General features: G+C 44.2%; 1 protein-coding gene across 8 annotated transcripts in view; it reads right to left on the minus strand.

Annotated features, from left to right (window-relative positions):
* Positions 1-27,571, minus strand: part of CADPS (calcium dependent secretion activator) — a 478,811-nt gene that overhangs the window by 252,769 nt on the left and 198,471 nt on the right. For all 8 annotated transcript variants that reach the window (XR_003435859.1, XM_027121298.1, XM_027121292.1 and 5 more), the window contains exon 4: positions 14,185-14,265. Coding sequence is in view for 7 of the 8 variants with exons in the window: in XM_027121298.1 (XP_026977099.1) it covers positions 14,185-14,265 (81 nt within the window). In the remaining variant the exon portion in view is untranslated. The remainder of the gene's footprint in view (positions 1-14,184; positions 14,266-27,571) is intronic.

Genomic DNA, 27,571 nt, shown 5'->3' on the forward strand with positions numbered 1-27,571 from the left:
CTTCTAACTATATGGGATATTGGAGGAGCTGGGTAAGTGTATCTTTGATTTTACTGGCAGCGGCTGGCCCTGCAGTTGCCATGGAGATGGAGAGAAAAACCATTGTGTCTGTGAAGTGGGTTCTCTCCTGCCAATCAGCCTTACTATCAAGTGCGGTCCCTTCATCACACCCATCTTTGGGACTCACTCAAGGCCTTTTAACTCCACAGTCTTGAAATTTTGGAAGAAGACCCAGTGATTACAGATACCACAACTCTGGCCCAGAGCTGGCATCCACCAAACTTTCTGCAGGAGAATAATGGAAAAATCCAAAGAATGACCACTCCTCCCAGAACTTGGACAGTTCCTAATGACATCATAAAAAGATGCTTATAAAACTGAAGTCTGGGGACTTCCCTGGTGGTGCAGGGCTTAAGAATCCATCTGCCAATGCACGGGACATGGGTTCAATCCCTGGTCCAGGAAGATCCCTCATACTGTGGAGCAACTAAGCCCGTGCGCCACAACTACTGAGCCTGCGCTCTAGAGCCCGAGAGCCACAACTACTGAAGCCCGCGCGCCTAGAGCCCGTGCTCCGCAAAAAGAGAAGCCACCGCAGTGAGAAGCCCACGCACCGCAACAAAGAGTAGCCCCTGCTCGCCTCAACTAGAGAAAGCCCGCACACAGCAATGAAGACAAAAAATATAAAAAAAAAAAATATATAATAAATAAAAAATAAATTTTAAAAAAAACCACTGAAGTCTGCAAGGGAAAACAAGGCCAATTTTCTACTCTGAGTACTTAAGCCTTGAGAAGGAATAGCATTCTGTCAATCTAGGCTGACTTTCTAAAGGGGTTTTCAATGGCAGCCCCACTATAAACACATTTCAAAAGCAGCCTCACAGACATTAGAAGGCATTTTGGGCACAGGTATTATATTAGTAGTTTCCTGGATTGGTCCTTTTACTCAAAGCTGTCCTTAAGTGGCTTAGTTTTACTTCCTCAGCTTCTTTGATTTAGGTGGACTTCCTTTTCCTTGAATGAACGCCCTTGGCATTTAGATTTTTCTTTGAACTCAGATTCCTCTGGGTTCTTAGCTGCCTTACAAAGGCCAGAGTCAGGGAGATGCTCCCTACACACATTCTTGCAGGCCAAAAATTGAACTAAATTTCTACCATGTGCTTGGACACAGGGTAGATGCCAGGTACAACAACGTTCATTTGTAAGCTGGGGGTGCTATCATTCTCTGGTAGGAGAGGATTCCACTTTTATCTGATTGTTGGCAATGTATGGAGCAGAACTTTTCCATCAGGGAAATATGTGGATGTCACTTCTCACCTAGGCACATCATTAATACCTGCAATGGGACCGTGGTATGAGATGGTCATTTTGCTTCTGCAGAGAATGCGGTTTAAATGGCAACTCCCCACTGAAATGACAGCTTGAAAAAACAATGGTGTTTCACTCCCAGACCTCTACCTCTATTTTAAAAGCTGTAGTATTTGTCTTATATAATCGGCTCAAGAATTTTGGAATTTTACCCAAAACGTGGCCAAAAGAACTGGCAAATATCACAGCAGCACTAATGCCACAAGCTGCCTGTTTAAGCTCCAATGTCAACTTCTAATCACACAATTTAAATAACTTAGGCTTAACTCCTGGGTGAAATTTGGGGACTCTTTAACGTCAACATGAGAGGATTTGGGAAAATGTTTGAGCAGGGATTAAGAAGTCTTTTCTACCACATTTAAAAAATGCATTCAGATCTCTTCATGGATGTTTTAAGGCAGCGTATCTGATGTTCACAGTGAGGGCTCACACAGCCGTCTCTGATGATTCGTTCGTTGGCTGTTGGTGTGACTGAACTGATAGATTACAGGGTAGGGTTGCGGGTAGAGGAAAGCCACCTTGCACTTGCCTCCCTTCTCTCCCAGGAAGAAAAGACAAACATTTGCCTTCTGTAAGCACGTGAGGATAAGAATGCTGCTGGCGGAACCACCTAGGTCCCCACCATCTCTTTCCCAGATGCCAAGGAAATCAAAGTGGAAGGGATTCAGAATTCCAGGAGCCCATCCTGCCTGCTGCTTTTGCTTCCTTTGGGCTTCTGGATAAACTGAAGGGAAGGCACAGCAAATTTTCGTGCAAGAGAGAAAGCAGTTTCCCGGAGGGGCAACCGTCAGGGAGGGAGGAGCTGGGGGCAGTCTTGTCCTGGTGTAACTGCCTGTCATCTGACTACTCAAAAGAAAGAATGTGAAACTTGGAATTAAAGCACTCGGCCTTCTACTTACTAGCTGTGTCAACTTTGATACGTCACTTAAACTCTTTGATGTGCCTGAACTGCGGAGAATCATCGTTAACTCGCAGGATCATTTGTCACAGGTCTAAATGAGAGTTTACGTGAATTGCATAGCCAGGGCAAATTAATAAAGACTGATCAGCAGAGAGAGAGGTCAGGATGCAGAAAGGTGAAGTCCTGGGTGAAGGGCATGTTGGATCTTTGGACTGGGGCCATGGGGAAATGAGGCTCTATGTTTGGGAAGGCATTTTGTAATGGTAGTGTGCATACTGGTGAAGAGAGAAGGTTCTGGTCAGTGAATGAGCTTGGCCAAGGCCTCTAATGTCTGTGCTTCAGCCGCCTCTATGACATGGGGATACTGGGAGCACCTTTCAACGTTGTTGGAGGGTTAGGTAGGTTCTCAAATGTAAAATGCTTAGAAGAGAGTTGGGCACATAGTAAACAGCGCATAAGCAACAGTTACTTTGCACACATCTTCGAGAGGCTCCCAATTCATAATGATCACCCCACCCAGAGCCCTACCTTGTCGGTACCACCCTCTCCCTCAGTGACGTATCTCTAGCATCCACGTGTTCACTGAGACCTCACCCCCTTTCCACGGTGGACTGATCGACTGTTCTAGGGGTTGGCCCTTGAACTAAGCGGGGCCAGTCAGAAGACTGACTCTTGAAATTGTGAATGTGAGGGGGTAATGAGAAAAGCGGAAAGAGGAGATTGGGAGAAAGATTTGAGACAGAGGTTGACTGGCTAAATGGTTTTCTATTTGGCCACCCTGGAAACACGGAGAACTGTGGAACAGCCATGTTTCCCATCTGAGAAGCAAAGAAAGATGGTCTGCAGAGAAAGAAGGAATAATGAATGGGACACACAGGCTCAAGGGAAGGGGGAAAGTCCTGACCACTTGGTGGCCCCTGGCTCCACTCCCTTCCTAGGTCTTGGCTGTACCTTGCCCATGGGCTCTGTGAGACATTCCTTGCTCCCTAGAATCAATCCCCTCTTAAAAGCTTCCTTGAGTTGGTGCTTCTAATTTGCAATGAAGACACTCTACCCATCTTATAATTCAGAGAACACAGTGAATTATGTATGATGGATGACATCTATCTCCAGGAATTTCTGGTTATGATATTTACAGGAGCTGACGTTTAGCCATATGGGTTGAATTGCACACCCTCAATAAAATTCACTGTGATGCTACAAATAGAAAAATCAGGGCATGCTAAAAGAAGATAAGCATGGGTGCTTTGTTTCAATATCTTTTCAGGAACTAGCCTGTATCTGAAAACTTGATATTTAATTTTTAGTAGATGAGATACTTCTCACTCTTCCTCAGTATTAGCCAGGCTGGTTTAAGCAGAAGTAGAATTTCCTTTTCTTGGAATCCAACTAAACTGAAGGAAAAACAGTTACACAGTTGACGATCAAGAAGAAGTAGATTCAGTGTCTTGAACACCCTGAGGATCTCAGTATATTCTGTTTATCTTTGTATGTATGTTAGCTTCACTCTTTTATCTTCTTTCCCCTACACTGAAGAAATGAACATGGCTGCAGACATCTTTCTACCACTACAAGACATAGCTCTGTTGGCCTACAGTCCGCAGGTCCCTGTGAAGGGGTTCATTGGTTTAGTTGCATCCATTTCTGGACCAATCACTAATGGCCGGGGCAGGCTGGGAGATGTGATTGGTTCCACTTGGGTGAGGAGTCCACTTCCAGAACCAAGTAACTGTGGCAAGGGGGCCATTGGCATGAACGAATATTGCAAAAGAAGACAGTCAATTTCCAGGAGAACAGGAGATAGTAGTGGGAAGATTCTCGTAGAAATCCTCCTGAATGTTTAAATATACCCTCCGTATACTTTGCCCAAGATTTACTTTAGTTGCCTATTTCATTGTCCAAGAAAGTCTAGTTCTAAGTTGTCAGTAACATCCTATTAGGTATCAAAATACCCAGTGGTGTGGGCCAAGGGAGAGAGTTTTTTGGGTTTTTTTAACATCTTTATTGGAGTATAATTGCTTTACAATGGTGTGTTAGTTTCTGCTTTATAACAAAGTGAATCAATTATACATATACATATGTCCCCGTATCTCTTCCCCCTTGCGTCCCCCTCCCTTCGACCCTCCCTATCCCACCCCTCTAGGTGGTCACAAAGCACCGAGCTGAATTCTCTGTGCTATGCGGCTGCTTCCCACTAGCTATCTATTTTACGTTTGGTAGTGTATATATGTCCACGCAGCTCTCTCACTTTGTCCCAGCTTACCATTCCCCTTCCCTGTAACCTCAAGTCCATTCTCTAGTAGGTCTGCATCTTTATTCTCGACTTGCCCCTAGGTTCTTCATGACATTTTTTTTTTTTTTTTTTAGATTCCATATATATGTGCTAGCATACGGTATTTGTTTTTCTCTGACTTACTTCACTCTGTATGACAGACTCTAGATCCATCCACCTCACTACAAATAACTCAATTTCTTTTCTTTTTATAGCGTAGTAATATTCCATTGTATTTATGTGCCACATCTTCTTTATCCATTCATCTGTCAATGGATACTTAGGTTGTTTCCATGTCCTGGCTATTGTAAACAGAGCTGCAATGAACACTGGGGTGCATGTATCATTTTGAATTATGGTTTTCTCAGGGTATATGCCCAGTAGTGGGATTGCTGGGTCATATGGTAGTTCTATTTAGAGTTTTTTAGGAACCTCCATACTGTTCTCCATAGTGGCTGTATCAATTTACATTCCCACCAACAGTGCAAGAGGGTTCCCTTTTCTCCACACCCTCTCCAGCATTTACTGTTTGTAGATTTTTTGATGATGGCCATTGTGAATGGTGTGAGGTGATACCTCATTGTAGTTTTGATTTGCATTTCCCTAATGATTAGTGATGTTGAGCATCCTTTCATGTGTTTGTTGGCAATCTGTATATCTTTGGAGAAATGTCTATTTAGGTCTTCTGCCCATTTTTGGATTGGGTTGTTTGTTTTTTGATATTGAGCTGCATGAGCTGCTTGTAAATTTTGGAGATTAATCCTTTGTCAGTTGCTTCATTTGCAAATATTTTCTCCCATTCTGAGGGTTGTCTTTTCGTCTTTTTGGTTTCCTTTGCTGTGCAAAAGCTTTTAAGTTTCATTAGGTCCCATTTGTTTATTTTTGTTTTTATTTCCATTTCTCTAGGAGGTGGGTCAAAAAGGATCTTGCTGTGATTTATGTCATACAGTGTTCTGCCTATGTTTTCCTCTAAGAGTTTGATGGTGTCTGGCCTTACATTTAGGTCTTTAATCCACTTTCAGTTTATTTTTGTGTATGGTGTTAGGGAGTGTTCTAATTTCATTCTTTTACATGTAGCTGTCCAGTCTTCCCAGTACCACTTATTGAAGAGGCTGTCTTTTCTCCACTGTATATTCTTGCCTTCTTTATCAAAGATAAGGTGACCATACATGTGTGGGTTTATCTCTGGGCTTTCTATCCTGTTCCATTGATCTATATTTCTGTTTTTGTGCCAGTACCATATTGTCTTGATTACTGTACCTTTGTAGTATAGTCTGAAGTCTGGGAGCCTGATTCTTCCAGCTCCATTTTTCTTTCTCAAGATTCCTTTGGCTATTCAGGGTCTTTTGTGTTTCCATACAAATTGTGCAATTTTTTGTTCTAGTTCTGTGAAAAATGCCAGTGGTAGTTTAATACGGATTCCACTGAATCTGTAGATTGCTTTGGGCAGTATAGTCCTTTTCACAATGTTGATTCTTCCAGTCCAAGAACATGGTATATCTCTCCATCTCTTTGTATCATCATTAATTTCTTTCATCAGTATCTTATAATTTTCTGCATACAGGTCTTTTGTCTCCTTAGGTAGGTTTATTCCTAGATATTTTATTCTTTTGGTTGCAATGGTAAATGGGAGAGTTTTCTTAATTTCACTTTCAGATTTTTCATCATTAGTGTATAGGAAAGCTAGATTTCTGTGCATTAATTTTGTATCCTGTTACTTTACCAAGTTCATTGATTAGCTCTTCTAGTTTTCTTGTAGCATCTTTAGGATTCTCTATGTATAGTATCATGTCATCTGCAAACTGACAGCTTTACTTCTTCTTTTCCGATTTGGATTCCTTTTATTTCTCTTTCTTCTCTGATTGCTGTGGCTAAAACTTCCAAAACTATGTTGAATAATAGTGGTGAGAATGGGCAACCTTGTCTTGTTCCTGATCTTAGTGGAAGTGGTTTCAGTTTTTCACCATGGAGGACGATGTTGGCTGTGGGTTTGTCATATATGGCCTTTATTATGTTGAGGAAAGTTCCCTCTATGCCTACTTTCTGGAGGGTTTTTATCATAAATGGGTGTTGAATTTTCGAAAGCTTTCTCTGCATCTATTGAGATGATCATATGGATTTCTCCTTCAATTTGTTAATATGGTGTATCACATCGATTAATTTGCGTATATTGAAGAATCCTTGCATTCCTGGGATAAACCCCACTTGATCATGGTGTATGATCCTTTTAATGTGCTGCTGGATTCTGTTTGTTAGTATTTTGTTGAGGATTTTTGCATCTACGTTCATCAGTGATATTGGCCTGTAGTTTTCTTTCTTTGTGACATCTTTGTCTGGTTTTGGTATCAGGGTGATGGTGGCCTCGTAGAATGCGTTTGGGAGTGTTCCTCCCTCTGCTATATTTTGGAAGAGTTTGAGAAGGATAGGTGCTAGCTCTTCTCTAAATGTTTGATAGAATTTGCCTGTTAAGCCATCTGGTCCTGCGGTTTTGTTTGTTGGAAAAATTTTAATCACGGTTTCAATTTCAGTGCTTGTGATTGGTCTGTTCATATTTTCTATTTCTTCCTGGTTCAGACTTGGAAGGTTGTGCATTTCTAAGAATTTGTCCATTTGTTCCAGGTTGTCCATCTTATTGGCATAGAGTTGCTTGCAGTAATCTCTCATGATCCTTTGCATTTCTGCAGTCAGTTGTTACTTCTCCTTTCTCATTTCTAATTCTGCTGATTTGAGTCTTCTCCCTTTTTTTCTTGATGGGTCTAGTTAATGGTTTATCAATTTTGTTTATCTTCTCAAAGAACCAGTTTTTAGTTTTATTGATCTTTGCTATTGTTTCCTTCATTTCTTTTTCATTTATTTCTGATCTGATCTTTATGATTTCTTTCCTTCTGCTAAGTTTGGGGGTTTTTTTGTTCTTCTTTCTCTAATAGCTTTAGGTGTACGGTTAGGTTGTTTATTTGAGATATTTCTTGTTTCTTAAGGTAGGATTGTATTGCTATAAACTTCCCTCTTCAAACTGCTTTTGCTGTATCCTATAGGTTTTGGGTCATCATGTTTCACTGTCATTTGTTTCTACGTATTTTTTGATTTCCTCTTTGATTTCTTCAGTGATCTCTTGGTTATTAAGTAGTGTGTTGTTTAGCCTCCATGTGTTTGTATTTTTTACAGATTTTCCCCTGTATTTGATATCTAGTCTCATAGCGTTGTGGTCAGAGAAAATATCTGATACGATTTCAGTTTCCTTAAATTTACCAAGGCTTGATTTGTGACCCAAGATAAGATCTGTTCTGGAGAATGTTCCACGAGCATTTGAGAAAAATGCGTATTCTGTTGTTTTTGGATGGAATGTTCTATAAATATCAATCAAGTCCATCTTGTTTAATGTATCATTTAAAGCTTGTGTTTCCTTATTTATTTTCATTTTGGATGATCTGTCCATTGGTGAAAGTGGGGTGTTAAAGTCCCCTACTATGATTGCGTCCCTGTCGATTTCCCCTTTTATGGCTGTTAGTATTTGCCTTATGTATTGAGGTGCTCCTATGTTGGGTGCATAAATATTTACAATTATTATATCTTCTCCTTGGATTGATCCCTTGATCATTATGCAGTGTCCTTCTTTGTCTCTTCTAATAGTCTTTGTTTTAAAGTCTATTTTGTCTGATATGAGAACTGCTACTCCAGCTTCCTTTTGATTTCCATTTGCATGGAATATCTTTTTCCATCCCCTCACTTTCAGTCTGTATGTGTCTCTAGGTCTGAAGTGGGTCTCTTGTAGACAGCATATATATGGGTCTTGTTTTTGTATCCATTCAGCCAATCTGTGTCTTTTGGTGGGAGCATTTAATCCATTTACATTTAAGGTAATTATCGACATGTATGTTCCTATTACAATTTTCTTAATCGTTTTGGGTTTGTTATTGTAGGTCTTTTCCTTCTCTTCTGTTTCCTGCCTAGAGAAGTTCCTTTAGCACTTGTTGTAGAGCTGGTTTGGTGAGGCTGAATTCTCTTAGCTTTTGCTTGTCTGTAAAGGCTTTAATTTCTCTATCAAATCTGAATGAGATCCTTGCTGGGTAGAGTAATCTTGGTTGTAGGTTTTTCTTCTTCATCACTTTTAATATGTCCGGCCACTCCCTTCTGGCTTGCAGAGTTTCTGCTGAAAGATCAGCTGTTAACCTTATGGAGATTCACTTTTGTGTTATTTGTTGTTTTTCCCTTGCTGCTTTTAATATTTTTTCTTGTATTTAATTTTTTTTTTAACGTAAGAGTGCTTGTTTATTTATTTATGGCTGAGTTGGGTCTTCATTGCTGTGCGAGGGCTTTCTCTAGTTGTGGCGAGCAGGGACTACTCTTCGCTGCGGTGCGCGTGTTTCTCATTGTGGTGGCTTCTTCTGTTGCGGAGCATGGGCTCTAGGCATGCAGGCTCAGTAGTTGTGGCTCGCAGGCTCCAGAGCGCTGGCTCAGCAGTTGTGGCTCACAGGCTTAGTTGCTCTGCGGCATCTTCCCGGAACAGGGATCGAACCCGTGTCCCCTGCGTTTACAGGTGGATTCCCAACCACTGTGCCACCAGGGAAGTCCCTGAATTTTTTTTTTTTTTTTTGCAGTACGCGGGCCTCTCACTGTTGTGACCTCTCCCGTTCCAGATGTGCAGGCTCAGTGGCCATGGCTCATGGGCCCAGCCACTCCGCGGCATGTGGGATCCTCTGGGATGGGGGTATGAACCCGTGTCCCCTGCATCAGCAGGCGGACTCTCAACCACTGCGCCACCAGGGAAGCCCCCCGTATTTAATTTCTGATAGTTTGATTAATACGTGTCTTGGTGTGTTTCTCCTTGGATTTATCCTGTATGGGACTCTCTCTGCTTCCTGGACTTGATTAACTATTTCCTTTCCCATATTAGGGAAGTCTTCAACTATAATCTCTTCAAATATTTTCTCAGTCCCTTTCTTTTTCTCTTCTTCGTCTGGGACCCCTATAATTCAAATGCTGGTGCGTTTAACGTTGTCCCAGAGGTCTCTGAGACTGCCCTCAATTCTTTTCATTCTTTTTTCTTTATTCTGCTCTACAGTAGTTATTTCCAGTATTTTATCTTCCAGGTCACTTATCCGTTCTTCTGCCTCAGTTATTCTGCTGTTGATCCCTTCTAGAGAATTTTTAATTTCATTTACTGTGTTGTTCATCACTGTTTGTTTGCTCTTTGGTTCTTCTAGGTCCTTGTTAAACGTTTCTTGTATTTTCTCCATTCTATTTCCAAGATTTTGGATCATGTTTACTATCATTACTCTGAATTCTTTTTCAGGTAGACTGCCTATTTCCTCTTCATTTGTTTTGTCTGGTGAGTTTTTTTACCTTGCTCCTTCACCTGCTGTGTGTTTCTCTGTCTTCTCATTTTGCTTAACTTACTGTGTTTGGGGTCTCCTTTTTGCAGACTGCAGGTTCATAATTCCCATTGTTTTTGGCGTCTGTCCCCTGTGGCTAAGGTTGGTTTAGTGGGTTGTGCAGGCTTCCTGATGGAGGGGACTAGTGCTTGTGCTCTGGTGGATGAGGCTGGATCTTGTCTTTCTGGTGGGCAGGTCCACATCTGGTGGTGTGTTTTGGGGTGTCTGTGGCCTTATTAAGATTTTAGGCAGCCTCTCTGCTGATGGATGGGGTTGTGTTCCTGTCTTGCTATTTGTTTGGCATAAGGTGTCCAGCACTGTAGCTTGCTATCTGTTGCGTGGAGCTGGGTTTTGGCGTTGAGATGGAGATCTCTGGGAGATTTTTGCCGTTTGATATAACATGGAGCTGGGAGGTCTCTTGTGGACCAGTGTCCTGAACTTGGCTCTCCCACCTCAGAGGCACAGCCCTGACACCTGGCTGGAGCACCAAAAGCCTGTCATCCACACGGCTCAGAATAAAGGGGGAAAAGAAAGAAAGAAGAAGATAAAATAAAATAAAGTAAAAATAAAATAAAATAAATTTATCAAAGTAAAAAATAATTAAGAAAAAATTTTTAATAAGTAAAAAAGAAAAAAAAGGACAGACATAACCTAGGACAAATGGTAAAAGCGAAGCTATACAGACAAAATCACACACAGAAGGATACACATACACACTCACAAAAAGAGAAAAAGGGAAAAAATATATATATATCGTTGCTCCCAAAGTCCACCTCCTCAATTTGGGATGATTCGTTGTCTATTCATGTATTCCACAGATGCAGGGTACATCAAGTTAATTGTGGAGCTTTAATCCGCTGCTCCTGAGGCTGCTGGGAGAGATTTCCCTTTCTCTTCTTTGTTCACACAGCTCCTGGGGTTCAGCTTTGGATCTGACCCCGCTTCTGCATGTAGGTCGCCTGAGGGCGTCTGTTCTTCGCTCAGACAGGACAGGGTTAAAGGAGCCGCTGATTCGGGGGCTCTGGCTCACTCAGGCCGGGGGGAGGGAGGGGCACGGAGTGCGGGGCGAGCCTGCGGCGGCAGAGGCCGGTGTGACGTTGCACCAGCGTGAGGCACGCCGTGCGTTCTCCCGGGGAAGTTGTCCCTGGATCCTGGGACCCTGGTGGTGGCGGGCTGCACAGGCTCCCCGGAAGGGGGGTGTGGATAGTGACCTGTGCTCGCACAGAGGCTTCTTGGTGGCGGCAGCAGCAGCCTTAGCATCTCATGCCCGTCTCTGGGGTCCGCGCGGTTAGCCACGGCTCGCGCCCATCTCTGGAGCTCCTTTAAGTGGCGCTCTGAATCCCCTCTCCTCGCGCGCCAGGAAACACAGAGGCAAGGAAAAGTCTCTTGCCTCTTCAGCAGCTCCAAACTTTTTCCTGGACTCCCTCCCGGCCAGCTATGGCGCACTAACCCCCTGCAGGCTGTGTACACGCCGCCAACCCCAGTCCTCTCCCTGCGCTCCTACCGAAACCCGAGCTGAGGCTCGCAGCCCCGCCCGCCCCGGCGGGGGAGCAGACAAGCCTCTCGGGCTGGTGAGTGCCGGTCGGCCCCCATCCTCCGTGCGGGAGTCTCTCCGCTTTGTCCTCCGCACCCCTGTTGCTGCGCTCTCCTCCGCGGCTCCGAAGCTTCCCCCTCTGCCACCCGCAGTCTCCGCCCGCAAAGGGGCTTCCGAGTGTGTGGAAACCTTTCCTCCTTCACAGCTCCCTCCCTCTGGTGCGGGTCCCGTCCCTATTCTTTCGTCTCTGTTTTTTCTTTTTTCTTTTGCCCTACCCTGGTACGTGGGGAGTTTCTTGCCTGTTGAGGGGTCTGAGGTCTTCTGCCAGCGTTCAGTAGGTGTTCTGTAGGAGCTGTTCCACATGTAGATGTATTTCTGATGTATTTGTGGGGAGGCAGGTGATCTCCGCGTCTTACTCTTCCGCCATCTTGAAGCTCCTCGCGAGAGTTCTTTGATCTATTGTTCAGAAATGAGCAACTTGGCGCACTATGTAACAGTTGTTCACCCATGGTCTTTTAAAAATTAAAATTAGCTTACGCAAGTTTCTAAAATTATCATGTTAAGCCTTAAAAGTAAACAAGACAACTAAAATAAAGGTGCCATGAGCTTGTTTTTGAAGTGTGTGTGTGTAAAATTTTAAGTGGCACGAATACTTATTAGTTGGGGATATAATAGTTGCCTAAGGGCAGGGCATGGATCAAATGACCTCTATTTTCTGGATAATCTGCTGAGGAGGTGCTGAATTTAGAGAAGTACATTCCGAAGCCTTATTGATGTTTACTCCCACATTAAGCAGGATTTTCAAACATAAGAGCCTTTTACACTACCTTTAGCCAGAGAACTACATACTACTTTTAGCCACCAGACGACCCGACCATAAACTTTGAAGGTGTCCAAGAACAAGATGCAGAACGTTTCAACACAACTGCTTGAGCACGAAAGGGGATTTTCCTGCTTCTTGGAGTCTCTCTTCGGTTTCTCTTCCAGTAGAATTCCTTTCCACTGGTACAAATCCTGAGATGCTTCTTTCCATAGAGAGGAAGGCTGAACACCAAGCTCCACCCTGTGCTCATCCTCCCCCACACTCCAACCCCCATTTTTAAATTTTGCACGTAGGGTGAGCCCAGTCCTGATACTTAGACTTGAGTGAAGGGTCCACTGTAGCCTCTTAACTAGTACCTCTCATGTTCAGCCTAGATTTTCCCATCTCTAAAACAAGAATAACAAATGCCCCTATGGAACTGTTTGGAGGATGGAATGAGATGGCATATGTAAAGCATGTAACATGCTTGACGCAGAGTCAGTGCTGAAGAAATGCCACTAGCACGATTACTGTTAACACAAATGGTAGAACAGTTAGAATAGGAGATAGGGGCTTCCCTGGTGGCGCAGTGGTTGAGAGTCCGCCTGCCGATGCAGGGGACACGGGTTCGTGCCCCGGTCCGGGAAGATCCCACATGCCACGGAGTGGCTGGGCCCGTGAGCCATGGCCGCTGAGCCTGCGCGTCCGGAGCCTGTGCTCCGCAACGGGAGAGGCCACAACAGTGAGAGGCCCGCGTACCGCAAAAAAAAAAAAAAGAACAGGAGATAATGCTTAGGCTCCCAGTCCTCAACAGGGAGACATCCCAACCCTAGAGCAATCCCACCTACTGGGAGACTCAGACATGTAAATGAATAGTCACCATTCAGTGAACTGTCATAATAAAGGTTTACTCGTGGCAAGAAGAAAGCACAAAGTGGGCAGGATGAGCTCAGCTCTTAGACAAGGGATTTTCAGTTGAGGACTGAAGGCTGAGTAGGAGAGCTTGCTAAGTGCAGGAGAGGAGAAAGGTCAATCCACATGGAAACACTAGTGGCTACAAAGGCACTGAGGTTGGAAAGGGCCTGGGATATTCAGAGGGAGACATTCTGTAGAGCTGGAATGGGGAGCTCTGGTGGGAAAGTTGTGGGAGGTGAGGCCAATACAGAAGGATATGGTCTGTGGATTAAGAGCCTTGAGTATCATTCTAAAGCACTGAGATCTTGTTCTGGGGACACTGGAGGATTCTATTGAAGGATTTGGAGGCTCTGTTATGAGATGTTCATATATGAGGTTTCGAATGGTGATTACATGCAGGATGGACAGGACACAGGGAGGGAGTGAAGCCAGGGATATACCCACTAGGAGGCTATTGTAAGATCCAGGCGTGGAGGATGAGGGGCCTGAATCAAAGCACTAGCAGTGGTGCCGGAAACCAGTAAAGGGATCTGGCCCACATTTGGGAGGCAGAATCAAGAAGCCAGGTGGCAGACGGGAGTGTGGAGTGTTCTGGGGAGGAAGGAGAAATTGACAGTGACTGGGAGGTTTCATCCATGGTAACTGCGTGGAGGCCACGTGAGGAGTCTATGCAGGTGTGTGTACTCGGCGGGCAGTAAGATTTGGAACACATCCAACCTGAAATGCAGGGGACTGGCCACGTGGAAATGCTCGACAGACAGATGGAAATGTAAGTCTGGGACTCAGAAGAAAGGTGAGGCTGGAGTTTGAGTATTGATTGGAGGATAGGAAATACATGTGCTGTGTCTAGGACACTTGCCCTGAGAAAGAAGGGTTGAGGACCCTACCAGGTGATTACCCTCTTCTTCCTGAGAAGGTAAAATTCTCAGTTTTATCTTTGCACGGCCCTTAACGATCAGTGCACTTCCGGTGTGGGACTCTGGCCCGGTCCCCCAGCACACGTCCCCAGCGTTTCCTTACCCTGGCTATTTGGTCTGCCATTTGGAGACGTCCGTCCAGCTCTCGTCTGATCTGGGCTGCTTGCTCATCTGGATTGTCCAGCTGCACAAAAGCACAAATGTGGAGACTTTCAGTTTGGGTGACAAAAGCCAAGGAACTCATGACTTTACACCCAGCTACTCTGTGCCCCCACAGACCTATTCCACTAAAACGTAAGAATCGTGGGACACACAAATCCAGTTTGAGGGAAATCTCAAGTTAAATCGCTTTAAGGAGAATGTGATGTGGTAGGCAGGCTGTTGCTAAGAAAGACATCTAAATGCACTTGAATAAGAACCACCTCTGAACTTCTAGGCAGCAGTGCTTCTAATGAGGGCCTGATGCAGCTCTCCTGTTTTGGGGTCCAGCGAAGAAGTGTTTACAGGGCAGACGTACAAGGAAGGAGATGGTAATATAACTGTTAGTATCGTACCGAGCGGACACAGTCCGCGTCCATAGCGCCTACGTGGCATATATCCTGCTGCTCTCCCACCCCTGGACCGTGGATGATGAGTTAATCATTGCATCCTTTCTCTCTGAGCCCTGAGACCTTTTCAACAAGCACTCCAGATGGCTGCTACCTCTCAGTTGGTGTTGATATCTTAGATACGCTACTAGGTATAAAACAGATAACTAATGAGAACCTACTGTATAGCACAGGGAACTCTACTCAATGCTCTGTGGTGACCTAAATGGGAAGGAAATCCAAAAAGGAGGGGATATATATATACGTATAGCTGATTCACTCTGCTGTACAGCAGAAACTAACACAACATTGTAAAGCAACTATACTGTAACAAAAATTACTTTAAAAAATTAAGCAGTAAAGTGCAAGTAGGTGCGAGCCTCCTTCTCCTAAGGAATTGAATGCATGCATTAGAAACTACACAGACTATGCTTCAACGGGAGGCCATCCGTAATCTGCTTGTGAAATTTGCAGTTAGATAGTTACCCACTCAGGTGATTTTTGCCACATCTACATTAAATTTACATCTGGCTTAAAAAAAAAAAAAAAGAAATCTATCTTTGTCTTCTCTGATGGGTAGACAATTCAATAACTTCTCTAGTGTCAGTTTTCCGATCCATAGAATGAAGGGGTTGGTTATGTAATCTCCATCATCCCTCTCCCATCTTTCTATAAATCTATGAAAGACACTGGCAAATATTTCTACGAAGGTCCATATAATTAACACTCTAGGCTTGGAGGGCCATAAGATCTCTGTTGCAGTGACTCACATCTTCCAATGAGATGTGAAAATGGACACAGGCAACACGTAAATGAATGAGCACTGCTGTGTTCCAATAAAATTTTATGTACAACAGGTGGCGGGCCATAGTTACTGATCCCTGCTCCAGGAACTGAAGTTCTCTCTTTACTTCCAAGCAAGCCTAGCGTTATACGTCAAGCTGTAATTGAGTCTGCTTTGTTCAGTACCTGATAAATTATTTTATTCACAGAAAAGTTTAATAAGTAGGGAACAGTGACATTCAAATGGGATATACTCTATTCTTCTTTTCAGAACAGATTAACTCACAACAAAAAGTAGATAAAGAAATATGTGCGTTTTCTAAGTCCCTTTCTCTTAAAAGCCATTTTTATTCAGAAATCTGAAAAGTATGGAATTTTATTCAGATATTTGAAAATGAAAACCCAGCTCCATGCTTAAAAAAGAATCTAATCTATGCTATGAAATGGTATAGAAAATAAGTTATTTCTAATATGATGTAAATAAGAACACTGGACACTTTATGGTCATAGTTTTGAAGCATCATGAATAGTCTTCTTGGGTTTGTTATACAAAACATAAAAATCTATCTGGCTTTCTGCTCTGCATTTTTAACACCCTGTTCAATTCAGGAGTTGCCTTATCTTCTTTTTCCCACAGTTTTGATAAGCAGGACTGTTTTCTAGATCATAAAGATGGGACTGTTACTTTTGGTCATATATTCTAAAGTAGCATTTCCAAACGGGTGTTCTGCTGAACAACACCCTTATTACAGACTCCAGAAGAAAGGATCGAGAAGGGCTCCAAAAGAAGGGCTAGAGGGTTTCCCTGGTGGCGCAGTGGTTGGGGGTCCGCCTGCCGGCGCAGGGGACACGGGTTCGTGCCCCGGTCCGGGAAGATCCCACGTGCCGCGGAGCGTCTGGGCCCGTGGGCCATGGCCGCTGAGCCTGCGCGTCCGGAGCCTGTGCTCCGCAACGGGAGAGGCCACAACAGTGAGAGGCCCGCGTACCGCAAAAAAAAAAAAAAAAAAAAGAATGGCTAGATAAGTTCGTAAAATGCTGTGTCGAAACGCACAAAATCTCTGAGAAGCTCAGCAGTAAGGAAATCTGTCAGATTTTGACCAACTCAACTATTATTTAACTTAAATTTTTATTTTTTGCATAACACCCAGAGAACATGAGTTGGAAATCCTGTTCTAAATAAACCAAGAGAACCACTGGAGAGCGGTCACACCACAAACCAGTGGTCCCTCCATCACCACTTGCAACAGGCACACGTGGGAAACATGGTATCCTCAGTGCTGGTTTTAAGCTCCAATGAACTGTTTTTATTCTATTCCCTTGGAAGCCCAAGACTTCTTCATACCCAGGTGCAAACCCACTGGGAACACTCAGAAATATCCTGTTCAAAATACATATGCAAAGAAAACATCTGACTACTTCACTGAGAAGCAGCAAAATGATTCGGTTAGGGGCTAAAGTTGGGGGGTTCTGTCAGAAGATACGATGCTCGAGGTTAAAAGTGAAAAGAAAAAACAACCCAACAGAACCATCCCCATTATGAAATTTCTCAGAGGTGTCTGAATTCTCCTACTGGCCTCACCAAATACAATTAGAAACAGCAGAGGATGCCAGCAGTGAAGATAAGCAGGCTAGGTCTACACAAAGCTTCATTCATTGGTTCATTCATTCATTCATCAAATTTTTATGGAATGTCTTGCTATGCATGATACTGGAATACAGAAAGGAACAAGACAGACCCAGTTCCTGCCTCCATGGAACTTAAATCTAACAAGAACAGGTATGGCTATTTGAATAATCGGGGCACAAAACAGAGGGGATTAGCATTGATTGATGCCTATTTCAAGACCAGGGACTGTATGACCTATATTAAAGCCTTCTCTAAGGGGTCCCAAGAAATAGATGTTAATGTGCATTCTCCCAGGAAAAGGATTCTGGGGTCAAGAAACACTGCTCCTTCCTGAAAATTTATAATACGTATTAGCATAATTAAGATTCGAAGAAATTCTAGAGTAAATCATCTTGTTTAACTGTGTTTAACTTTGTCTTTGACACAATTTTTTCACTGAAAACAAGTATTTCACAGAGCAGTTTGAGAAATTCCCAAGTAAAACAACTTTATGAGGTATGTACCGCTATTATTCCCATTTGACAGACGAGGACACCAAGTCTCTATAAGGTTCAGGAATGTGGTAAAGTGGCATGAGCCATTTGAAATGGGAGTTGGCTCCACCTCAGACTGGAACTCTTCTGTTCTGCTTTATGTTGACTTTCTTCTTTAGTGTATTGTTTTGGTTTTCTAATTGGCCCTGACAACTAACTCCATACTCCTACGTGGTTCAGTTTAATACAAAGAGCCGCCACGCGGGGGCAGAGAAATGTCTACCGTCCATTTCCTATCATGACTGGTTTCTTCTGGGGAGGCTGTTGCAGTGCAAGAGCCCTCCCTAAGAAATAACAGTAATGGGTATGTTCTTAACCTGGCTTTGCCACTTAGTAGCTGTGTGACCTTGGGCAAGTTACTTAACCTCTCTGTGCTCAGGCCTCCTCATCTGATTAATCAGTATAATAAGTCTACCCCAAGGCTGTCATGAGGATTCACTGAGACCACAGATATAAAGCTTTCAGCCCAGTGCCTGGCATTCAGCAGACCCTCAGGAAACAGTGGCTGCTGTTTGCGTTATTAGAACAGCCCACGCTGCCTGTATTTCTGACACGGTCCACAATGGGCCATCAGAGATTCAGGTGAGAAAGTGCCAGATGGGCTAGTGTCCCTCCCTGGTGTGGATGCGGGGTCTTGGTGTGATAGTCTGTGTCCGGAGAGGAAGGTGATGGGGGCTTCCATCTCTGGATGAATTTCTTTGGCTTCTCAGTGTATCCTACTTTCTCCACGGTCAAGTCCTTTGCTCCATTAGACTTTAATTAGCAGGAGTGACCAGAAGGAGGATGCTGCTGCCTGAGAGCTAATGAGCTGAAGGGAAGATGGAAACAGAAATGCAACCGAAGCTCCCTAAAATAGCCTGGTGTGAGAGAGAAGGCCATCCTCCATCAAAAGCCTTGACAGCCCCGCTCTATGAAACCCCCCCAAATAAAGAGAAATCAAGTAATTACCTTTCAACTGCTCAAAAGAAAAGGCCAGAGAGTGAGCTTCCATGGAAACGAGGTTCTGTTTACCTCATTGGTCTTTTCCACTGAGGAAAGGGAAGATCCCCTGGCGAACCAGGCCAAGGGCAAACTTTCCCGGGGACAGCTCATTAGGGTTAAAATATGTACATGTGCAAGAAGGCTTTTCACCTAATTAGCCAAATAATCTTCCTACTAGCGGAGGTCAAACAGAGGCACTGTGGTTGTTTTGATTCGCCAGCCAAGCAAAAGGAACTATTTCCTTGGGCTCTTCTTTTAAAGTGATGGAGAACTCAGCTCGGTGCTGGGTAAGCACAGACAGGTACCACCTAAGCCACAGGTTCAAGCCCATCCCGAGGTCTGGGATTCTCTCCACTCACAGCTGTGTCCCTTCGGTCAGTGCAGACACGAGAACCCAGACCAGCATCGCCGTCGGGCTCGTTCGCCCTGGCAGGAGCACTGCGTGGTGGAGGACCCCGTACGGGGGAGTCTGCAGCCAGCTATCCCACTACCTGGTATGCAGGACCTTGTTATGTCTCTTAACCTCTTTGAGCCGCGGTTTCTTCGACTGTAGAGGGGGGACCATTTTTATCTTGCATGGCTACTGAGAGGACTGAATGAGACCATGTGTTTCAAAGGAAGTCAGGCCTCCTTGGGTCCAAATCTCGGCTCTGCAATTTCCTTACTCAAAGGGATCACACAGGTGGCTGAACCTCTCTAAGCCTCAGCTTTCTTGTCTGTAAAACGGGGGAGAACGTAAGAGACCTACCTCAGTGTGTTGACAGAAGGATGGAGTGGGGTGATCATGTATGCACAGCACCTAGAGTGGCGCTGGCACATAGCAGGTCCTATAGCTTAGCAACGAGTTTCTAGAATGATCCCTTTTGAGGGTGGGCGCTCATCAGATGTTCACTCCCCTCCCTGCCCTTTGAGATTTATGAAAGAAACCAGGGGAGCCCTGGCGTGGACGGGAGGTGCCTATGTGCTGGTCACGATTTACCCTTAGCTGGCGGATCTCGGGCCAAGGTCACGACCTCTCTGTCCACAGCCCCTTCATGTGATAAATGAGAAACCCTAAGTGATTATGTTCCAGGAGTCTCTGAAAAGCCTAGACGAGCATTTCTCAAAGTTATATTCTGGGGAAGCCTGGTCCCGCAGATCCTCTATGAGAAAGGGTTCTGTGGCCGAATAAAATCTCCCTCTCTCCCCTTCCTGGAGAAGCCACAAGACACATTGGTGAGAAATGCTACACAAAGGCAAGCTTGTGTGGGCCCATATTTCCCAAACTTCTCTGAACACGTGGGTAATACGTTTGAACACGCCGGCATACTTTGGGCTAAGCTCACCGAGGCAATTCTCTCATGTGCTTCATCTCCCTCATGTCCATGGACAGAATTTTGGAGGGAGAGATAGAGGCAGGTAGGAAGCAACCCCACTAAGTAAACAGGTGTATATCTCAGTGAAAAGGGAATGCCCATCCGGGAACACCCTGTCTGACCTCTGGGGTGATGGAGATATCATCTCAGGGCCCAGGCATGCAGCCTCGTCATTAACCCCAAAGTCCTGGGCCTTGACAGTGTGCCTGGGTACCGGCTTTCCCTAGGGATGCCTCAGTTCTCTGGGGCTTACACATTATGATGCTGGGGAGGCGAGTCCAACTCTGGACCCGTCCAAAGTCATCCCTGTTTCTACCACCAGATAGCCTGCAATCAAGCAAAGAGAGGACGTGATTCAAATATGCAGAAAATTGAAATAAACAGGCAGGTTACTTGATGCGTTGTTGAGTAACTGTTCTGATTTCTGAACAAGTCTCTAGGCCTCGGCCTCAAAGCAAATGGACCAAGCTCAGCCTCAGGACTATACTGACATGATCCAGGGCTGTGGCTGGAAGGAGATTTAAAGGTGCCGCAGTGACCTCAAGTCGGGGTGGAGGCCCTGCTGAGCTCTGTGGCCTGTCGGACACCACCTCCCCACTCAGTCCGCTGCACAGGGTCCCCACTGGGGCTTCTGGAAGGGTTTGCTTTCTCCTGCTGCCAGATCTTTGCACACCCGGTTCCCCACACCTGGAACACTCTCCCTTGTCTCCCCCATTGGCTGGTAACCCTAACCCTAACCTCCTTCATCCTTCAGCTTTGCAGCAAAGTCTTTTCTGACCCCTCCAGACTCGGCGCGTTTCTCCTGTCATATGTTCTCCCGGCACTGTGCACCTCTCCTTTATTAGCGTTTATTGCAATTTTAATTTTACATCCACTCATGTGATTGTGTGATGTCTACCTACCAGACTGTAAGCTCTGTGAGGACAGGTGCATGTGATTTCGCTCACCTCTGCATCCCCGGCACCTAGCCTAGCACCAAATACAGAGTGGGCTCTGATGACTGCATGGCCAACTGAAGGACTGAGTCAATTAACTGTGACCCAGAAGGAAAGCGGCCCACCCACAGTAACACCATCATCAGTGAGAGAGCTGGGACCATGTTCCCAACCTGCTCACTTCTATGCTATGTCTTGCTGCTTAGCAGCTGCATCCTGGGAAGTGCCAGTTTCTGCAGAAATAGGTAAAGACTGAACTTGGCTGGCCTATAACCAGTCACATCCCTGATAAAGCATCCTTAATTCCAGACTGCGGGGGACTGAGGCAGGTGGGCCTGTCAGCAGCTGCGGTGCAAGCCACCTGCCGACCTGGGTTGAGCTCCATCTGTTCCCCTTGTTTCCCCTCTACTTCCCAGCCTGGTCCCTCGGTGCCCACGGATTCGTGTCTGAGCAGGAGGTGCGACTGCGGAGGAGGGTAGAGGCGCCTCCCATACGGCACTCTCATCAGTGGCACGGCCCCCCTTTCCTCCAGGGCCTGTGTTTTTTATCCTCCTTCAGACACAAACTGCTCCAGCCAATGGTGCCTTCCTGGTGCACTGCAGTCTGGAAAGTTACAGCTGGAACAGTGTCAGTTCCCAAACAGGGGATATGGGTGCCCGAGCTCCAGCCTCAAGAAGGCACTGAACTTTGGATGTTGGCTACGTTATTGCATTCAGTGCCTGGCTGCCACTTCCCAACTCCTGTCCTGCCATCTCTTACAGCCTGTCTCTCCTTTGTCCACCTCTAAGGTGGAGGCTGTAGAATAGCGTCAGACCTCTCTTGTCTAGGATCAGTTGTTGCCTTTCCACTCTGAAGCCGAGCAACACTGAACAAGTTATTAGGTCTCTCCATGTCTTCACTTTTAATTTTTTCAACTCTCTTAACTCTACAGCGGGAATAATAATGAGAACACCTCCCTCGTAGGATTGATAAGAGGTTAAATGAGATGATATGTGTATGATGCTTAGCAGGGTGCCTGGCATGCAGTCACTTTCTGTAAATCTTAGCAGCTATTAGCACGTGGCATTCCGCAGCACAAATTCTTCACCCTTACACAAATTCTGATTCTAATAACGCTTCAAGTGGCAGAACAGTTTTCCCCAGCTTTCAGGTAGGAAACCAAGCTTCAAAAGATGAAGTAGGGCTTCCCTGGTGGCGCAGCGGTTGAGAGTCCGCCTGCCAATGCAAGGGACACGGGTTCGTGCCCCGGTCTGGGAAGATCCCACATGCCACGGAGCGGCTGGGCCCGTGAGCCATGGCCGCTGAACCTGCGCGTCCGGAGCCTGTGCTCCGCAACGGGAGAGGCCGCAACAGTGAGAGGTCTGCGTTCCGCAAAAAAAAAAAAAAAAAAAAAAAAAGATGAAGTAGTTTGTCGGTAGTTTCAGAGACAGGTGATCCTGCACAGAGGGGACCATCCTGAGAAAACAGAGCATTGATTTTAGAATCAGAAAACCTTAAGATCAAACCCTACCTTTGTCACATACTCACTGTGTGACCAGGGCCAGGGAACTCTACCTCTCTGAGCATCTATACCTGGAGCTCTAAAATAATACCCTCAGAGGACTACTGTAATGATAATCATAACAGACATTTCCACACTCAAGGGGTTCGACATATTGTAGGTTTACTACTACTTCTATTATTGTCACTGGGGATGAATCTGATGAAATCTGCAGCCATGCCTCTGATGTAAGTCTTCACTGGGGCTCTTTTCCAAGGTTATTTGTGGAGTTTGATGTCCTGCGCACACACAATTATATTGTTTTTCTAAAACTCAACCAAGGAGATACCACCCCATTTGTGGACGAGTTAAAATAAGATCACTAGTGCCTTTCTTTACCGTGCCTTATTTCCTCTCCAATGAAGACCCTGAATAGGTCAAAGTCTCCATTCTGAAGGATGCACTTCTCCTTGATTGCATAAGGCAAGGTTTAGCTCTCAGAGTTTGCCAGCCAATGAGAACACCCTCTGCACCCGAGTCACCCATTTTATGTCTTCACTGGCTTCTGGCAATGCAGTAAATATAACCCAAGAGCTCCAAATGCAGTAACTCTCTGAGTGAGCAGCAAATAAATATATAAAAATACTCTGGATGGAAAACCAATCCATTCCTTTATGATCCTGCAGTGCTCAACCAGCCTTCCCCCATCCCCACCCCAGTCCTGCAATGACCTCCCCTCTGCTTTCCACCATTTCAAATCTGACATACCATCCGGGTATGGTCTGGTTTCAGACATGCTTTCTTTAGGGAAGCCCTCCTTGATTGCTCTGGCCATGTATCAACTTGCTCTTGTAGGCAGCACTGGCCAGTCTAGGATCTCAACCTCCTCTGTGTCACATGTTTCCGATTTCCCTTCCTGCCAGAACAGCTGCAGGGCACAATGGTCAGGAACCTAGGGAACTAGAAACAGACCTGGGCTCAAATCTTTGCTCTGCCATTTACCAGCTCTGTGACACTGGGCAATATACTCCCTGTGTCTGCCGCTTCATCTGCAGAATGGGAGTCCTAATAGTAACAATGCCAGCAGCAGAGGCTTGTCATGAGAATAAAAGAAGACAGTACTCGTAAAGCACTTAGCGTGATGCCTCGAATACGATGTAGGGCCAAACAGTCAAGGCTATGATTTAGTACTACTGAGGCCACAGACTATGGTTTTTATCCAGCATGAAGGACACAGCTGTGCCTTTTACGGATCATCTTAATGGTCTTCACAGCTGGGGCTGGGAGATGGTCCAATTCACCTGCACCATCCTGAAGGCACAGAACCTTAAGCCACTCAGAGAAGAGAACGGACACTGTCTTTCAGGGTGGGAGTGTGGTCGCTGAAGCTCAGGGGATGGAAGAAGCAGGTGGTTTTGTGCTTGGGACTCGGCTGATTTATTCCTTCTTAACTATGAAGACACATCTTCAATATCTCTTGAATCCATCTATTCTGTTTATCCACTTCCCTAGGGGAGGCCACCACTGTCTCCATGGTGAAGCGCTGACCCGTTTACCGGCATCCTCTCTGACACAGCAGTTCTCAACCTGGCTGTACATTAGCATCATCTAGGGTACATGAAAGACAAACCTGATACCCAGACTGCATCCAGACCAACTAAATCAGACATTTGGGTTGGGGCCCAGGCGTCAGTTTTTGTTTGTTTGTTTTAACGGTTCAGGTGATTCCAATGTGCAGTGAAGATTGAGAACCTTTACCAAAAGTCAGTGGTTCTCAAACTATGGTGAGACTCGACCAGAGAACTCGTTAAAACACAGAGTTGTGGGCCTCATCCCTGGAGAGTTTTGATTCAGTAGGTCTGGGGTGAGAACCAAGAATTTGCCCTTCCTGGGTGATGCTGATGCTGAGAACCACACTCTGAGTGCAAGGACAGAATCCATGCTCTGCAGTGCACTCTGCTCATCTTTCTGGAATGTGCATATGCTCACGTTACTCTCCTGCTTCAGACCCTACAATAATGTTCCATTTTCCTTGGCAACAGGAGTCCCAGATCATTATCAGAGCAGACTATACTACAAAGCTACAGTCATCAAAACAGTATGGTACTGACACAAACACAGAAATACAGATCAATAGAACAGAATACAAAGCCCAGAAATAAACCCACACAACTATGGTCAGTTAATCTATGACAAAGGAGGCAAGACTATAAATGGAGAAAAGACAGTCTCTTCAGTAAGTGGTGCTGGGAAAACTGGACAGCTACATGTAAAAGAATGAAATAAGAACATTCTTTAACACCATACACAAAAATAAACTCAAAATGGATTAAAGACCTAAATGTAAGACCTGATACTATAAAACTCTTAGAGGAAAGCATAGGAAGAACACTCTGACATAAACTGCAGCAATATTTTTTTCAATCAGTCTCCTAGAGTAATAGAAATAACAAAAATAAACAAATAGGACATAATCAAACTCAAAAGCTTCCGCACAGCAAAGGAAACTATAAACAAAACGAAAAGACAACACATAGAATGGGAGAAAATATATGCAAATGATGTGGCTGACAAGGGATTAATCTCCAAAATCTACAAACAGCTCATGCAGCTCAATATGAAAAACAACAACAAAAAAACACAATCCAATCAAAAAATGGGCAGAAGACCTAAATAGACATTTCTCCAAAGAAGACATACAGATGGCCAAGAGGCATGTGAAAAGATGCTCAACATTGCTAATAAGTAGAGAAATGCAAATCAAAACTACAATGAGGTATCACCTCATACCAGTCAAAAAGTCTACAAACAATAAATGCTGGAGAGGATGTACAGAAAAGGGAGCCCTCCTACACTGTTGGTGGGAATGTATATTAGTATAGCCACTATGGAGAACAGTATGGAGGTTCCTTAAGAAACTAAAATAGAGCTACCGTATGATCCAGCAACCCCACTCCTGGGCATATATCCAGAGGAAACCACGGTTCAAAAGGATACCTGCACTCCAATGTTCCTGCAGCACTGTTTACAATAGCCAAGACATGGAAGCAACTTAAATGTCCACTGACAGATGAATGGATAAAGAACATATGGTACATTTATGCAATGGATTATTACTCAGCCATTAAAAAGAAGGAAATAATGCCATTTGCAGCAACGTGGATGGACCTGGAGATTATCATACTAAGTGAAGTAAGTCAGACGAAGACAAATATCATATGATATCGCTTATATGCAGAATCTAAAAAAAAAATAATACAAATGAACTTACTTACAAAACAGAAATAGACTCACAGACTTAGAAAACAGATTTATGGTTACCAAAGGGGAAACGTGTGGGGGGGTATAAATTGGGATTTGGGGATTGACATATACTCATTACTATTTTTTAAATAGAACCATCAAGGACCTACTGTATAGCACAGGGAACTGTGCTCCATATTCTGTAATAACCTACATGGGAGAAGAATTCAAAAAAAAAGTAGATACCTGTATATGTATAACTGAATCACTTTGCTGTATACCTAAAACTAACACAACATTGTTAATCAACTATACTCCAATATAAAATAAAAATTAAAAAAAGAAACCTCAGGGAGCATTGCCATCTGGCTGTTGCACAGCTTTCCAGCCTTTTCTCCCAATGCTTTGTCTTACCCTCCCAACCCAGGCCATCCTGTGATGCTTCTAGGTTCCCAAACATGACATATTTGTTTGTGCCCCCAGGCCAATGCTCCTGCACTGCCTTCCTCTGCCAACTTCATCCCACTGACACTTACTCATTAACCCAACTTCCAGCAGCCTCAACGTTGCTTCCTTAGGATTCTTCTTGGCCCCAGCCAAGGTCACTTCCTCAAAGTCCCGACAACATCTTGAACCTCCTCTTTTATCACTCTCATTACATGTGATTATTTGCTCCAGTTCCTGTTCTCTGAAAGACGATAAATGCCTTGATGACAGGGACCATGTCTGTCCAGTTCACTATAAAATCTCCAGAGACTGATGCATGGTAGGTGTGTAAGAAGTATTTGCAGAATTAACTTTGAGATGGAGATAATAATGTCCACTTGGCAGGGTAGTTTTGATGAATTAATGAGACAAGTTTATTGAAGCACTTAGTGTGGTGTCTGACACTTAATAGGTGCTCAAATCATGACCTAAATAGAAATCTGAATGCACATAGTTTAAACTTACTGAATCCTTGTTGAATGTATAACTGAAATTGTTAAGGGACAGAATAACTGACTAAGGGGGTGTCAGTAACAGAGGTCTGAACCAATTAAGCCCTGGGAGCACAGCTTCCTCATCTGGAAACTGGGAGTATTAATACTCAACTCACCATATAAAAAATATTCATTAAACACCTGTCTTATATCAAGCATTGTACTATGAGATGTGAAAGTAGAACAAACATAGAACTAGTCTTCTATGAGTTTATGGTCCACATGAGAGCCAACGTACATTGAATATTGAGTATATACTACGGCCTGGCATCGTACCGAATTTTCATTCATTGTCATGTTTAATCCTTGAGATTATTACTATCACTCTTACAGTCAACACCACTTTACAGATGAGAAAACTGAGGCTCAGAGGGATCACAGTAACATCTCAAAGAAGTGGGAGAACTGGGATATGAATTCAGTTCTGTCTGAATCCAGAGTGTAAGCTTTTAACCAGCTTGCTGTCACAACACTCAGTGGGGATAACCTCCACGATTTTTTCAAAACCAAAAAAGAAGGGTTACCCTCCAATTAGTAAACTATTACACAAATGTAAATTATTTTTATTGTCATTAATTTTGAATTTAGTTTTCACTAATTTCTGAAATTCTGTTCAGGCAACTGATTCGATGAAACATGATCACTTCAAAATGAGCCACAAGAGATTTTTGACATGAATATGATAGGAAAGAAAATGTCTTTTTGTGCTGTTGAATCATTCTGATACCTCAAAAGCTTTGAATCATAGTGAAAAGCAATTTATAACTGGCAAAGATAATGCACTCAACAGGAAATCCAGAAAACATCCAATGATACCTAAAATACCTCTATACACTAACAAAATCAAATGCTTTTGCTAAAAATGCCCACTATTTTAAGAGGAAGTGAACTTCATTTTCAAACATCGATAATGCAGTATAAAAGTTATTCACAAGGTCAAAATGAAATCCAGTTTTCCAGCTTCTGCAATTATGGATTTAGTGAAT

The sequence above is a fragment of the Aethalodelphis obliquidens genome, unplaced genomic scaffold, assembly GCF_003676395.1.
Source record: "Aethalodelphis obliquidens isolate GAN/ISIS:26980383/991018 unplaced genomic scaffold, ASM367639v1 scaffold22, whole genome shotgun sequence".
Taxonomy (NCBI): domain Eukaryota; kingdom Metazoa; phylum Chordata; class Mammalia; order Artiodactyla; family Delphinidae; genus Aethalodelphis; species Aethalodelphis obliquidens.